Source organism: Antennarius striatus, chromosome 18 (assembly GCF_040054535.1).
Source record: "Antennarius striatus isolate MH-2024 chromosome 18, ASM4005453v1, whole genome shotgun sequence".
NCBI classification, from domain to species: Eukaryota; Metazoa; Chordata; class Actinopteri; order Lophiiformes; family Antennariidae; genus Antennarius; species Antennarius striatus.
The window spans coordinates 1,971,142-1,983,590 of NC_090793.1; the positions used below are offsets into that span (position 1 = coordinate 1,971,142).

Sequence of the window (12,449 nt, forward strand, 5' to 3'; positions counted from 1 at the left end):
CTACCAATACTCTTTGGAGCATTTGTGATGACAGCAAAGTCAAGTGGTCAAAACATCTCTTCATATAGCCATCCTTTTAGCCATTTAGAGTTAGAATTAATTGCTTTAGACTCAAAAGGGCTTCCTTAAGTGGTGTGGGAGGAGTGGGAAGTCAAGTAAGGAGTCCTCTCAAGGCTAATGGCTAACCTTAGCCTCTTACAGTTTGCTATGGCTACTCTCTGGACGTCAGAAGCGGTTTAATTACTCCCATGAGGTCAACCAGTGACCTCAAAAGACTTTTGTTCCATTTGACTCTGACCTCCAGTTGTTGTTTGTTGGTCTGTAGCGCTATCTTGTTCACATTGTATGTTCTCACCAGAAGTTCATGAAGCTTATAAATTGGACGGGCAACTTGGAATGAGGTTTTCTCTTTCTTATGACCTCACCTAAATGTAGACAAGTATTAGAAGATCAGCTGGCATCAACTGAAGGCCGTCTTCAGTTGAACCGCGAACAGACCATGTGATTTTGGGTTCAGTAACCTCTGAAACACCATCTTCTATTTCTACTCCTTTCTCGTATTTGTCTTCCTTTGGTGCAGTTTTTTTTTTATTTTGTGTTTGATCCTTGCCCATTAATTGTGTGTCAGAGGAGCTGACGGTCTGAAGCTCCTTCAGTCTCAGAAGCGTTGACATTTACGCTAAAGATCACCAAGACTGTCACATTTGTTGATCAGGACCAGAGTTGGAAATCTCAGCATGGAGTTTGAGGTTGTTTGCATTCTGTTTCTGGTAATGAGTGATGAAAACTTGCTAGTAATTTGTCCAGAACTCTTTTGTTCACATATATCTGGGATAAGTCGAGTGAAACCTAGGAATTGGACCAGAATTTAGTTTAGAGTAACAACTTTTTTTTACCACTTTCAGTTTCAGAAAGTTTCTTCAAGTGTCAGTGAACGCACAGCAGTCTGTCTGTCATCAGTGGAATGGAGTTTGATGGTTGACTAGTCGGCAGCTCCGTAATCATCTCTTCAGTGTTCTTCACCTCTGACTGAGGATGACTCCTCACTTTTGATTGACTCTCCAGCTCCTGTCAATCAAGAGGAGGCCAGTTACGGAGTCTTATTGGAGTCTTTTTGGTCTCGACCACTCAGATGAGTCAGAAGTGGAGATCAGGGGTATTTTAAGCTAGCTGGACCTCCAAATTGTCTTCATCCATTAATCAGATGAATGTAATTACATTGAGCTGCGCCTCATTGAATGAGGTGCTATATGGAGGAGGGTTCCAGTGTCTGGTTTCCGCAGTGATGTTTGATCTGTCAACCATCCTGATGGTCTTTATTGTGTGTTGCAGGAGTTTGTGGTTGCTGTGGGCCGCTGAGGCCGAGGTATAAGCGCCTGGTTGACAACATCTTCCCAGAGGACCCCAAAGTAAGTAGCCACAAGCACACTCCTCAAACATGATGTCAGTCTAAGTTCGTGGCCCTTTATCTGCATCTGCACCACACATTATAATATATAATGTTGACCTTAATCTGGCCCGGACCCCACCTTTCCACTAAGTTTTCTGGAAATACAACCTGTTTTTTTGTGTACCAACCAACCAACCAATCATCCAATAAAATGGACCAAAAATGTTATAATCTGGCTCATTATCCAGAAAGCTCATCATCTCCAATGGATTTTGGTTCCAGTCAGACATAATCACATCAAAACATAAGAAAAATATGTAAATGTAGTAGAAAATGACATAGAGATGAACAGCATACAAGGTCAAACTGTTAATATAAAGTCAAAGTGTTTTTATTGATTCAATTACTCAGATACTATAAAATAAAATTATCTCACCGGTATCAGTCCTGAGAAGCAAAAACAATTATCGGTTATTGAAAGAACAAATAATCCACCTTGTGCAGCCCGGAGAAGGTTCATCCCAGTTAATCCCAAGGTTGAGGAACACCGTTACCACATGAGAGAGCACAGTCGCAATCTGGGCCTTTATCGGCGTAGTAACACCACATTCGGTGCCCACTTGCTATCTCGGTGTGGAGATAGCTGTGGAGAACGCCTGACACCTCCACCGCCTGAGAGCTTCCCAGCCACAACATGGAAATAATTGGACAACCACAGAGCAGGAAGAAGCTTCAGACGTGATTAATCTGCCTATTAGATGTGACACGGCTTTGATAACAAGACCGTGACAACTTATTATCTCCGGTGTGATTCCTTGACCCGCTGTTAATTAAATCACTAAATGTGTATGTGGTGGGTCCCGTACGCCAGAGACTGGACGTTCTGTCCGTCTCTTCACCCGACCACCAATGTCTTCTCAAGGGCCTTTGGTGTAAGGTGCAGTGGGAGATAGAAATGCTTGATTGGTGGAGGTCGTGTCAAATTAATTATCACTCGCTGAGAGCCTGAGGAGCTGAAAGCTCTCCAGGGACATCGGTGTGGAATCAGCTACTCTTTACTACCACGCCTGAAGACTCTGGGGGCTTTCTCTAAAGCCTCTTATCGGAATGGCGGTTTAGCCTTAAGTACTATACATTATGCTATTAGACAACACATATATTTATCTATCTTCTGCAGAATCTCAAAATACTAGGGATGTCTAACTCTAGACCAGGGATGTCAAATTCAAAAAACTAAATTTGCTTCAAGCCGAGGGCCGTATCTAGTAGTAATTAAATATATTCCAGGGGGCCATAGATAATTCATTCTCGGGGGCCGGATCCGGCCCCCGGGCCTTGACTTTGACATATGTGGACTAGACAAACAGCCCATAACACCGCTTTGATTTTACATAAGGTGGCCCCCTGTTGTCGCTCATTGATACTCAAGGCCATCTTGTTTGCGTGACGTTTCGCGTGCGTCACAGATTTTCAACATCTCCAACCTGCCCTCACATATAAGTTATAGTCTGTCAGTTCTGAAGAGCAGCCAACTATTCATAAAATGCCCTTAGGAATCGTTTTTATGTCTGTATTTGTTCAAAGTCTCGTTTGACGTAGACGGCAGAAGCCGCCGGTGTCTGAATTGAGACTGTTTCATAGAGAACATCCTGTTAATGTCACCGACTTCTTCCCATTCTTGTTCCCGTTGCCTGGCAACATTGACAGCTGTAGTCAATTAGTTGATAACTAGTCGTAAAGTCTGTGCAGTGAAATCTGAATTGCAGTAATGATACTAAAAGTCGTAGTAAACGTACTACAGATGGTCGTAGTTCTATGAACAAGGCTGTCACGGTGCTCCGTCTCCGGATTTAGTCGATCAATCGAGAAAAGTTTCCCGAACCATCTCTGCGTCTTTTTCTTCAGGATGGCCTCAGTAAGTCGGACATGGAGAAGCTGACCTTCTACGCCGTGTCGGCTCCGGAGAAGCTGGACAGGATCGGGGCTTACCTGGCGGAGAGGCTGAGCAGAGATGTCGTGCGACATCGCTACGGGTGAGTCAAGTTTTTTAGCGTAAGTTTAGCTGCAGGAGACGCTAGTAGCTTAAACAGGCGTACCCTCAGGTTAAGCACCTTGATGGTAAAGCCCCGCCTCTCTACATGCAGGTACGTGGTGATTGCCATGGAGGCTCTGGACCAGCTGCTGATGGCCTGTCACTCTCAGAGCATCAAACCCTTTGTGGAGAGTTTCCTGCACATGGTGGCCAAGCTGTTGGAGTCCAGAGAACCGGACCTGCAGGTCCTGGGAACCAATTCGGTAGGAAGAAAATTTCTTCTCTTCCTGTCAGGGGTCTGTCCTCACCACTGTCTCTAATAAAGATGTAACAAAAAAATGGAGGGAATGGACAGAATAAATATTCTGGGAAGGAAAATGAGACACAGGTGACACCAGTCAGGGCAGGGGAAACACTTGACAAACTTAATTTAATCATCCCCACCCTGAGGCTGATGCCGGCGTTTAAATACCATGGAATTCTGGGGAAACAATCCAATAATCATATCCTTCAAAGACGCTAATTATTATTAGCCTCTCTCCATTGCTCCTTCATTGTCCTCTGAAGGTGAACCCAAAGTTTTCCCGTCCTCCCGTTCTCAGCCCGACGTCTTTGTCGGCAGATCGTCTGCAGGAAATCGAGCCGACGCTTCAGACGTGAAGCCTCTTAATTATTTATGTGTGGTGTTTCAGAGGAGGGGTGGGAAGACAGTTTGAAGGGGAGCGGAAGGGTTTGTTCAGCCGATTGCCGAGTTAATTAATTTTTCTGTCCATGTTTGGTTTTACATTTTAAGATGAGCTCAGAAAATTGCAGCCATTTGTCTGAAATCATCCGAAATCATTCAACTTTATGAGTTAATTACGAACTTCACAGGTTTCAATGGAGGTTAGTCCTGTTAAAATCCTTAATCCGTTATGATGAAGATTAACCCAAAGCATCCTGTATGTATATCGACATCATTTTCCCCCCCAAAAAAAGTTTCCGATCAGCAACACGTGCTTTAATCACTTTTTCATGATAGCGTTTCTGTTTTTAGCATCTCGTTCTGGGCGTTCACCTCCAATAGAATGTTTTACCGTCTCCAAATTCCCCCGTCTGTTAACTTGTTCAGAAGGGATTGCCAGACTGCGAGGTGCTGGACGTGTGTCCTCCCCCAGCCGTCTTCATAAAGGAGTTCGTCATCAGTCCACTGAGTCAGAACCACCAGGGACTTGATCGTCGGGTATTTATATCCCATTGAGCCAGAAGAGCCTCAAACTCAGCCCACAGTTTGCAAAGAAAACTGGATTACTCAGTCGTTTTCTTTCTGTTTCTCCTTTATTCTAATTTATTTGAAATTACTTGTTAATAAAAGGTTCATTTGGAACGAAAAATAAAGCGACTTTCTTCTGTTTCTCCAAGTATTGCAAACTCATTTTAATGCTTCAAATATTCAGTTGCTCCGCTGACACTTTGTTCTGCCTCTGCCTGAGGCTTCTTTAATTAGCAAAAATATGTAAATTCATAAGAATTTATTAAAGAAGATCATGAGAAAAAGTGAAATAGAACAATAGCAGAGCTAAGTAGACATTTATAATAAGAAGGAAGAACTATTTTAGCCCTGTTTACGTCCTTTTTTGATCTCCACTACTTCCTGCAAGCTAGATTTGCTGTTGGGTTCTGATTGGCCGATTCACGACGAATCAAACCGTGTCGTTAAAACCGAAACCGTAAGAGGAAATCAAAATTCACAACGGGATGGTCACTAAAAATAGATTTCAATGTCTGACATGATTAAGACGCTGAATGACCCACTGGAGGGTAAATATACATTAACCAGATTTCTCCTGTGTTCCTCACGCCCGTCCAATCACAGCTGCCGACGGGATTTTTAATGATCACTGGGCACAAACGAGACCAGGAGGAGACAAAACTCCCTGTCTGACCATAAATGGGCGTCAGAGTTGTTTGTCATGACGACCTGAGTCAGGACTCGGGAGGCGGCGGTCGTTAGCCGAGCTCACGTCAACAGTTTTCGGTGATAAACTACAGATGCCAGGATTCCTGACGGCCGCCGTTGACTCCTGATGTGTTTTCTTGACTAAATGTCACCCGCTGATTAGACGGAGGCCTAGAAATGTCACATATAGTGGGAATATAGGAAATGAATTAGCGGCAGGTAAATACGGCCTCAGCTCCCGCACTTCATTCATCACTTGAAATAAAAGCTGCCAGGGGAAAACTTTGGAAATCGCTCCGGGCTGTCCGACTTCTCGGCCAGAATCAGCACTTTCCGACTCCTCCGTTCAAACTTGGAAGCCGGTGAGGTCAGCAGTAAATCAACAACCGGGCCACAAAAGATGTGGGTAGTTTTGCAATAATCATTAACGGATAATTAGATCTAATTTCCTAAGTGTTTCAGAGCATTGGTGGCGTCCAAGTTGGAGAAACTGAAGCAGAAAATATTTTAATTTTTTATTTTATATACCGGTTTGATCCCTGAAGAGATATTAAGAAAGCACACTCTAGTTACTAGTTCAAACGCATGCATACATATATATAATTAGTGAGTACAGGCCCCTGTAACACACACACACACACATACACAAGGGGGCCTGTAGGCATGCAAGGGAGGTAGAGTGGCAGGCAGCTTCTTCTTGGTGCGCCTGAAATGAGAATTTTGTAAAGGGGACGGCACCTTGCTCAAGGGCGCCTCGGCAGTGCTCCAGAGGTGAGCTGATACCTCCCACTGTCGGCTCACCTCCGGGTATTTTTTTTTTGGGCGGGAGCAGGAATCGAACCGCCAATCTTGAATCGTAGGACGACCCGCTCTGTCACCGCCCGCTCTACCACTGAACCACTGACGCCCGAAAATTAAGCAAAATACAACTTTAACTTGATAACCATTCAAACTATTTGTCTCTGAGGATTACGAATTATTAAAAAGTGATTCTTGGGTGCTAAATACTTTCATAATTTCCTGAAGGGTGACAGAAATTGTGTTAGTTTCGTCACAGGAAGTCTTTGCAAGCGGAAGATTGTTCTCCAAAGCTGTTTGAATCAATCCACTGGACTGTAAGACAGTTTCTTGAAGCTGTTTGCCTCTCATCCAAGAGGCCTCTTCAGTTCCGATGGTGTTGCTGGTCTTGTCCTAGCTTAGGACAAGACCAGACCCTGTGGGGTGTCGTCAGTAGTATTCACATTCCAACCGCCATAGTTGAAACCCATCTGGCCCTCAACAATGGTTGATAGGGGTTTCAAAGGGGGTCGTTTCAATAGCATGAGACACATTTACTGAGTTAATTTGCTGAGTTATTATTTTAAGGAGTTTCGAAAGGACCTGATTGTTAAGAGATAAACTGGGTAAATAAGCTGGGACAAGACCAGCTACCACCAGAACTGAGGAAGCCTCTTGGATGAGAGGCAAATCGTCTTCAAGAAACTTTCCTAAAGTTCAGTGGATTGATTTTAACACCTTTGGAGAACCATGACCTGGATCACTGAGAACCTACACAGACAACTAGAAAGACTGTTGTAGCTTAGCGGTGGCATTTCTGATAGAGACAGTTTTATCGTTTAATTCTCCATCCCGTCCATACCCTAAGCCTTTGGTTGAATACGTCCATCTCCATCGGGCGGGGCTGCAGATACGAGTCAAAGCTACAGAAGTGGTGATATTTTGCCACCTTTTAAACAACATAATGATGAAATAACCTGTTTTATTGACTACCGCATTTCTAAATGCCCACTTTGCTTCCGCTCTAAGAGCGATGTCTTGCCGGCGACGCCCGTACAAATGGATTTTTCTCTTTTCCTGCTCGTTATATAATTAGCATGCATATAGACTTAAATCCCGTTCATTCCGCTGTACGTTTTAATGACACCTTTTTTCAAACGGAGCTCTTTTAAAAATGGCCTTAAGGAAGCTGAAATGCATTGCACTCGTCGCGAGGCACCACCCTTCTCATTTCCTGCTGAACTGCTTCGCCGCCAGGCAGCGGTGAAAAACACGGAGACTGTCGCTTTTCGATTAGCGATGAAATCCCAGCCCGTAGAAGAATTTTTTAACTTTCAGCACTTCGCTGAAGGTCGCGTCAGATTTTTATTGCACATTACAGAAGGTTCATCAAGCAAACAAAACAAACTGATTAGCGTTCGTTGACTCGTCACCCTTCTCTGCGTGGGTTTTAACCTTGCAACATGTCTGTCAGGCTTGCCCTTGTCGGCACCAACTGCCAGCCTGCGTCCTCCCATCTGAGCTGCCGCCCTCGGGAAAGGTTAAGCACGAAACGGGAGGGAATCAGCAGGTGGAACTGCAGGGTTTTGGTCACCGATGCTGAACTGCGCTGAGTTTTTTACCGGGGACAATGACGAGGTGGCGAGCAGTGCTACTGGAGGGCAGCGGGCTGTGAACGGGGATGGGAGACCCTCTCTGGGGAACGCTGTTCCTGTTTGGAGAGCAGAAATTGTTGTCTGAACAAAAAGATATGGCTCTCAAATGATGGTTATTACGACCGTTGTGTTCCATATCGTGAAAAGATATGGTAGCAATTTGTTTTTACCTTGCGTAGCGTTTTTTTGCTAACCTGGAGTGAAGATTTTTGCCTTCACATATCTGTGGTTCTCACATCTCAAAAAAAGGTTGGTTGAATTCTTCTAAAGTTTGGTTCCCAGAAGTTTCCATTTCGGTCACAAAGAAAGTCGATGTGTTTCATTATGATTATCAAAATAAAAATGGCACCTCGTGTTTTCACCCTTCAGACCTTGAATGTGACTTTCTGACAGAACGCAAATGAGTCCTACGTCCTCGCTGCTACTGCTGGAGACCTTTTCTCGACGGATTCTTATATTAGTTCTTCCTTTCAGAACATTTCGATCCAACGACTCATTGAGGTCGTCCTCGTCTCTCTGTCTTCTCTCTAGTTTGTGAAGTTTGCTAACATCGAAGAGGACACACCATCCTATCACCGGCGCTACGACTTCTTCGTGTCCCAGTTCAGCGCCATGTGCCACTCGACACACGAAGACACCGAGACCAGAACCAGGTAGGAACCGGTTCTTGGGTATTGCTTTTGTGTGGAGACCCCCAGGGGTCTAAGTTTGGACCCTTCTTTTCTCTGTAAATGCATGACCTCTATTGACACATAAACATATATTTTGGCTTACATCATTTGGAGTTAAGTTGTTATAGATTATTTGAGACGCCAACATTTTTTTCTGTACTATATTAAAAATTCTAATTTACAGTATTTTCCGCACTATAATGCGCATTGGACTGTAAGGCGCATCTTCAATGAATGGACTATTCTAAAACATTTTGAGGAAATTAAAGGCTCTTAGGTTCACCTTATGGTGCGAAAAATACTGTAATTGTTTGTCAGCTTAATGCACTGATGGATCGGACCAGAAGTGTCCTCAACTGGGGGGCGGGGAGGGTTCTGGAACACAATCCCGACCAGTGCAGGTCTCATCCTCTGTGAATCCAGTGAAAGCAGAATTGAACGTTGTCTCTCTGGATCCATATTTCCTGTTGTTCCCCTCCCACTGAGATCACACGGCTCAACAGGAGAGACGTTGATGGAAACCAATTTAAGGTCTTCAGAGGTAATGGAATCTGAGACGAATGGAGAACATCTCCCTGCTGGTTCTAAGGGTGCTTTAGGGGTTGGTCCTCTTTGGTACGCCGTCGTACATTGTGGACTCCAACAGATCCAATAAAGTCTTTGGGGAACTGGACTTCTCTTGGAGCCCAGGACGGTGTCTAAAAGCCCTCTTCCTCTTCTGCGTATCTATTTTAATACTCCATATTCAATGTACTGTTTGGTCTATTTCAGGTCTTTGTATTTTTATCTCCTATCAGGGTTTTTCTTTTTCCCCTCTCACCTGTAATGTGAGCAACATGAATCAATGAAGTATCTGTAATCCATTTATAAAATCTGAAAAAGTAGAATCCCACATCTTTACAAGGTTTTTGTGACATCACAAACCATTACCGATGAGAGTAGTAGTGAAAATGTCAATTTTATAATAAAATCATCAACCTCTAAATGTTAGAGACTCTGAAACGTCTTCAGCATCTTCAATTCTGTGAGCAATGATTTATGGGATTCCAAGAACTTAATTTTGAATAAGGAACTGGACACTTGTGTTATTGGTCTTTTCCAATAACACAAGTGTGTGTGGTGTCCCTCAGGGCTCAGTGTTAAGCATCTTTTAAATTGAAGTGTTTTAGCTTGAAAACAAGTTAATTTGAATGAACTCGCCTCTAGGCTAAACTGAATAAAATCATTCCAATCTATATAATATATGTTGATATTACAAACAATTAAATTTTATATTTAAATATTTTCAAAGGTCCTTTAATTGATTAAAAAAAGAAATAAATAAAGGCTTATTTGTGTAAATTCCATCTTCTTTCAGGTGCCGTATTAACCTCCTGGTGTGTGTAAATTAACACTCTGCAGTTGTGTTTTTATTGAAACAGAAAAAGCCTGTTTAGGGAGCAAGATGTCAGGAAAAATCTCATTTTTCGTTTTCTTGCGGACGGAGAAGCTCTTGCCCTCCAGCCACATTGTTAGGCTGGTATAAATAGCCTGACGGTGTTGACAGCGAGGCTTGGGTCAGGCTGTGACGCAGAAAAGGCTTTTATGTCACGTCTTCCTCCCACCTCCGACTGCAGGATGGATGAACACCTAACCCCTGGACGTCGCTGGTCGTCCTCCTCCTCCAGCGTTGAAGCGTTGCTTTGCAGAAGCGTTGCTGCAGTGGCTCCAGTGTTGGTGCAGAGCTGCTGCGCATAAACGCTCTTTTATCTCCCCCATTTGTATTTATGAGTGAGGGAGGTGCTGCATGGGAATGTGCTTTAAACAGGAGGAAGACCCGCCGGTGTCTTTTCCTGTCGCTCCCCTCGGTGGAGTCTCGCTGAAGGTGGAGAGGAATTCCCAAATAGAATTTCTCTGGTGCTTGTGGCATTGTATTGGGATATATATATATATATATATATATATATATATATATATATATATATATATATATATATATATATATATATATATATACACACACATACACACACACCGTGTATAATGTATGTGTATATAAGATATATATAGTGCCTCAAGATACGACTTAAATCCATTCCGTGACTGAACTCGTAATTCAAACATTTCCCCATTTACAATAACTAAAAACATTTTAATCCGTTCCAGCCTTGTGAGAAAGCAACAAACCCCCTAAATTGTAAAAAAAACAAACATATTTTTTTCAACCAATAGACACACAGACTTTACCTGTGAATAATTAATTATATATAAGTTACATAAACAATGATAAAGAATGAAAAGAAACGCATAAGTCATGAGAACACACGAGCTACGTCTTTACTCCACCAACGAGAACGAGATCTGGTCTCACTGATGCTGTATCCATCCGCCAACACGCGGTAAAGAACGAGATACGGTCTCACTGATGTTGCCTGACACAGCTCTATCGTCTCTATAAATACCTTCCGTTGTTCTTCAGTGTTTTTCTGGACTGAGGAGATGTTGTAGCTCTTCTTAGATCTGTGTCTCCTCACCAGGATCCGGGTGGCCGGCATCAAGGGCCTGCAGGGCGTAGTGAGGAAGACTGTGAACGACGAGCTGCAGGCCATCATCTGGGAGCCTCAGCACATGGACAAGCTGATCCCCTCCATGCTGTTCAACATGCAGACCAGCGACGACCTGGACAGGTAAGACCCGCCTCCGTCATACGCTCTTACAGTGACTCCTGGAGGTATCTCCATCCCCTTGTGCCTTTGCCTTTATGTGGGCGATCCGCCCCTACTACCCTCCTCTGGGGGGTAAATCTCAGACCCCTCTGGAGTTGTAACGGCTCAGATTCGCTGAGCCCTGCAGACCTCCACAATCCCCCCACCGTGAGACGTAGCTACGTCTGGATTAAATCAGATTTAACTCGGATGTTTGATGCCGAAATTCATCTCGTTGTTGGGCGTTTTCACTCAATCTCATCGCGTAAAGTATTCGGAAATTATCGCTTGACATCCAACATCTTAAACCAGAGAAGAACTCTTTCCTGTCTGAGCTTCGTTATTCATCCCGAACGCACAAAAGTCGATGCGTAGCTACGCAACGACTTCCCTTCTTTGGTTTTCCCCTCTGAGAGTCGTGGTCTAAATGAAATCCTGCAATAAGTCGGCGGTAAGTCGCTCCGGATCAGATCGGCAGCCAACGGAAAGAAATCCTCGTCTCCGCTCACGCCTCCGCACGCCTCAGACCTCATCGCACTTCTTCAATCTTCAATCCTGAGCCTGCAGGCGAGGTGAAGGGTGAAATCCCGTCTGTGTGTCACCCTGACATCCCTCCTCTTCCTCCTACTCTTCCTCCTCTGAGAACACCGCCGATGTTTCAGGAGATGGACGAGTCGTGACACGAGGCTTAGCGCCGATCCCTCCACGTTTCACCTGTCTGCTCACGTCGGCTTCATTCTATTCTTTATTTTCTATCATTCAGCTGTTTGTTCAGGGAAGAGGAAGAGGAAGGAGACATTGTGGTGGAATGAGGAAGTGCAGGGGGAAGATGTGAGGATGTTCAGGGATGTAGGAAACAATGGCAACCCCTCATGGGGAGAAAAAGGAGATTCACCTCCTCGTTCTTCCTCTGCGTCGCCGTGGTTTCCCTCCTCTGTCTCGTTGTGGTGGTTTCCATGTGAACAAAAAGCTATTTTTGGACCTTGTATTTTTCTCTTTCTTTCTTTTTTTTGTTACTCCTGCGTGTTTTCTTTCCTCGTCTGCCTTCTTATCTCCACCTGAAGAACAGAAAAACTTCCTCCTGTCACATGTGGAGGAATTCAGGGTAGAGGTTCTAACCTCTGCAGAGAATAAAACTTTTGTTTCTGCAGCATTCATTCAATAATTGACGAGTATATTCACTAGTTTTAATTAAAGGTTGGATGATTTTAGTTTCTATAAAAATACACGTAAACTTTGCCTTACCTCGACAGTCTCTATAATACGTCAGTTTTCAAAAAAATACACAATCAAAAAGTAAT

At 43.8% G+C, this 12,449-nt stretch overlaps 1 protein-coding gene across 1 annotated transcript in view; it reads left to right on the forward strand.

The window, feature by feature from the left end:
• efr3a (EFR3 homolog A (S. cerevisiae)) overlaps nucleotides 1-12,449 on the forward strand; it is a 50,567-nt gene that overhangs the window by 19,957 nt on the left and 18,161 nt on the right. The window contains exons 2-6 of the mRNA XM_068340230.1: nucleotides 1,333-1,409; nucleotides 3,296-3,423; nucleotides 3,535-3,685; nucleotides 8,325-8,446; nucleotides 10,981-11,130. Coding sequence (XP_068196331.1) covers nucleotides 1,333-1,409; nucleotides 3,296-3,423; nucleotides 3,535-3,685; nucleotides 8,325-8,446; nucleotides 10,981-11,130 — 628 coding nt within the window. The remainder of the gene's footprint in view (nucleotides 1-1,332; nucleotides 1,410-3,295; nucleotides 3,424-3,534; nucleotides 3,686-8,324; nucleotides 8,447-10,980; nucleotides 11,131-12,449) is intronic.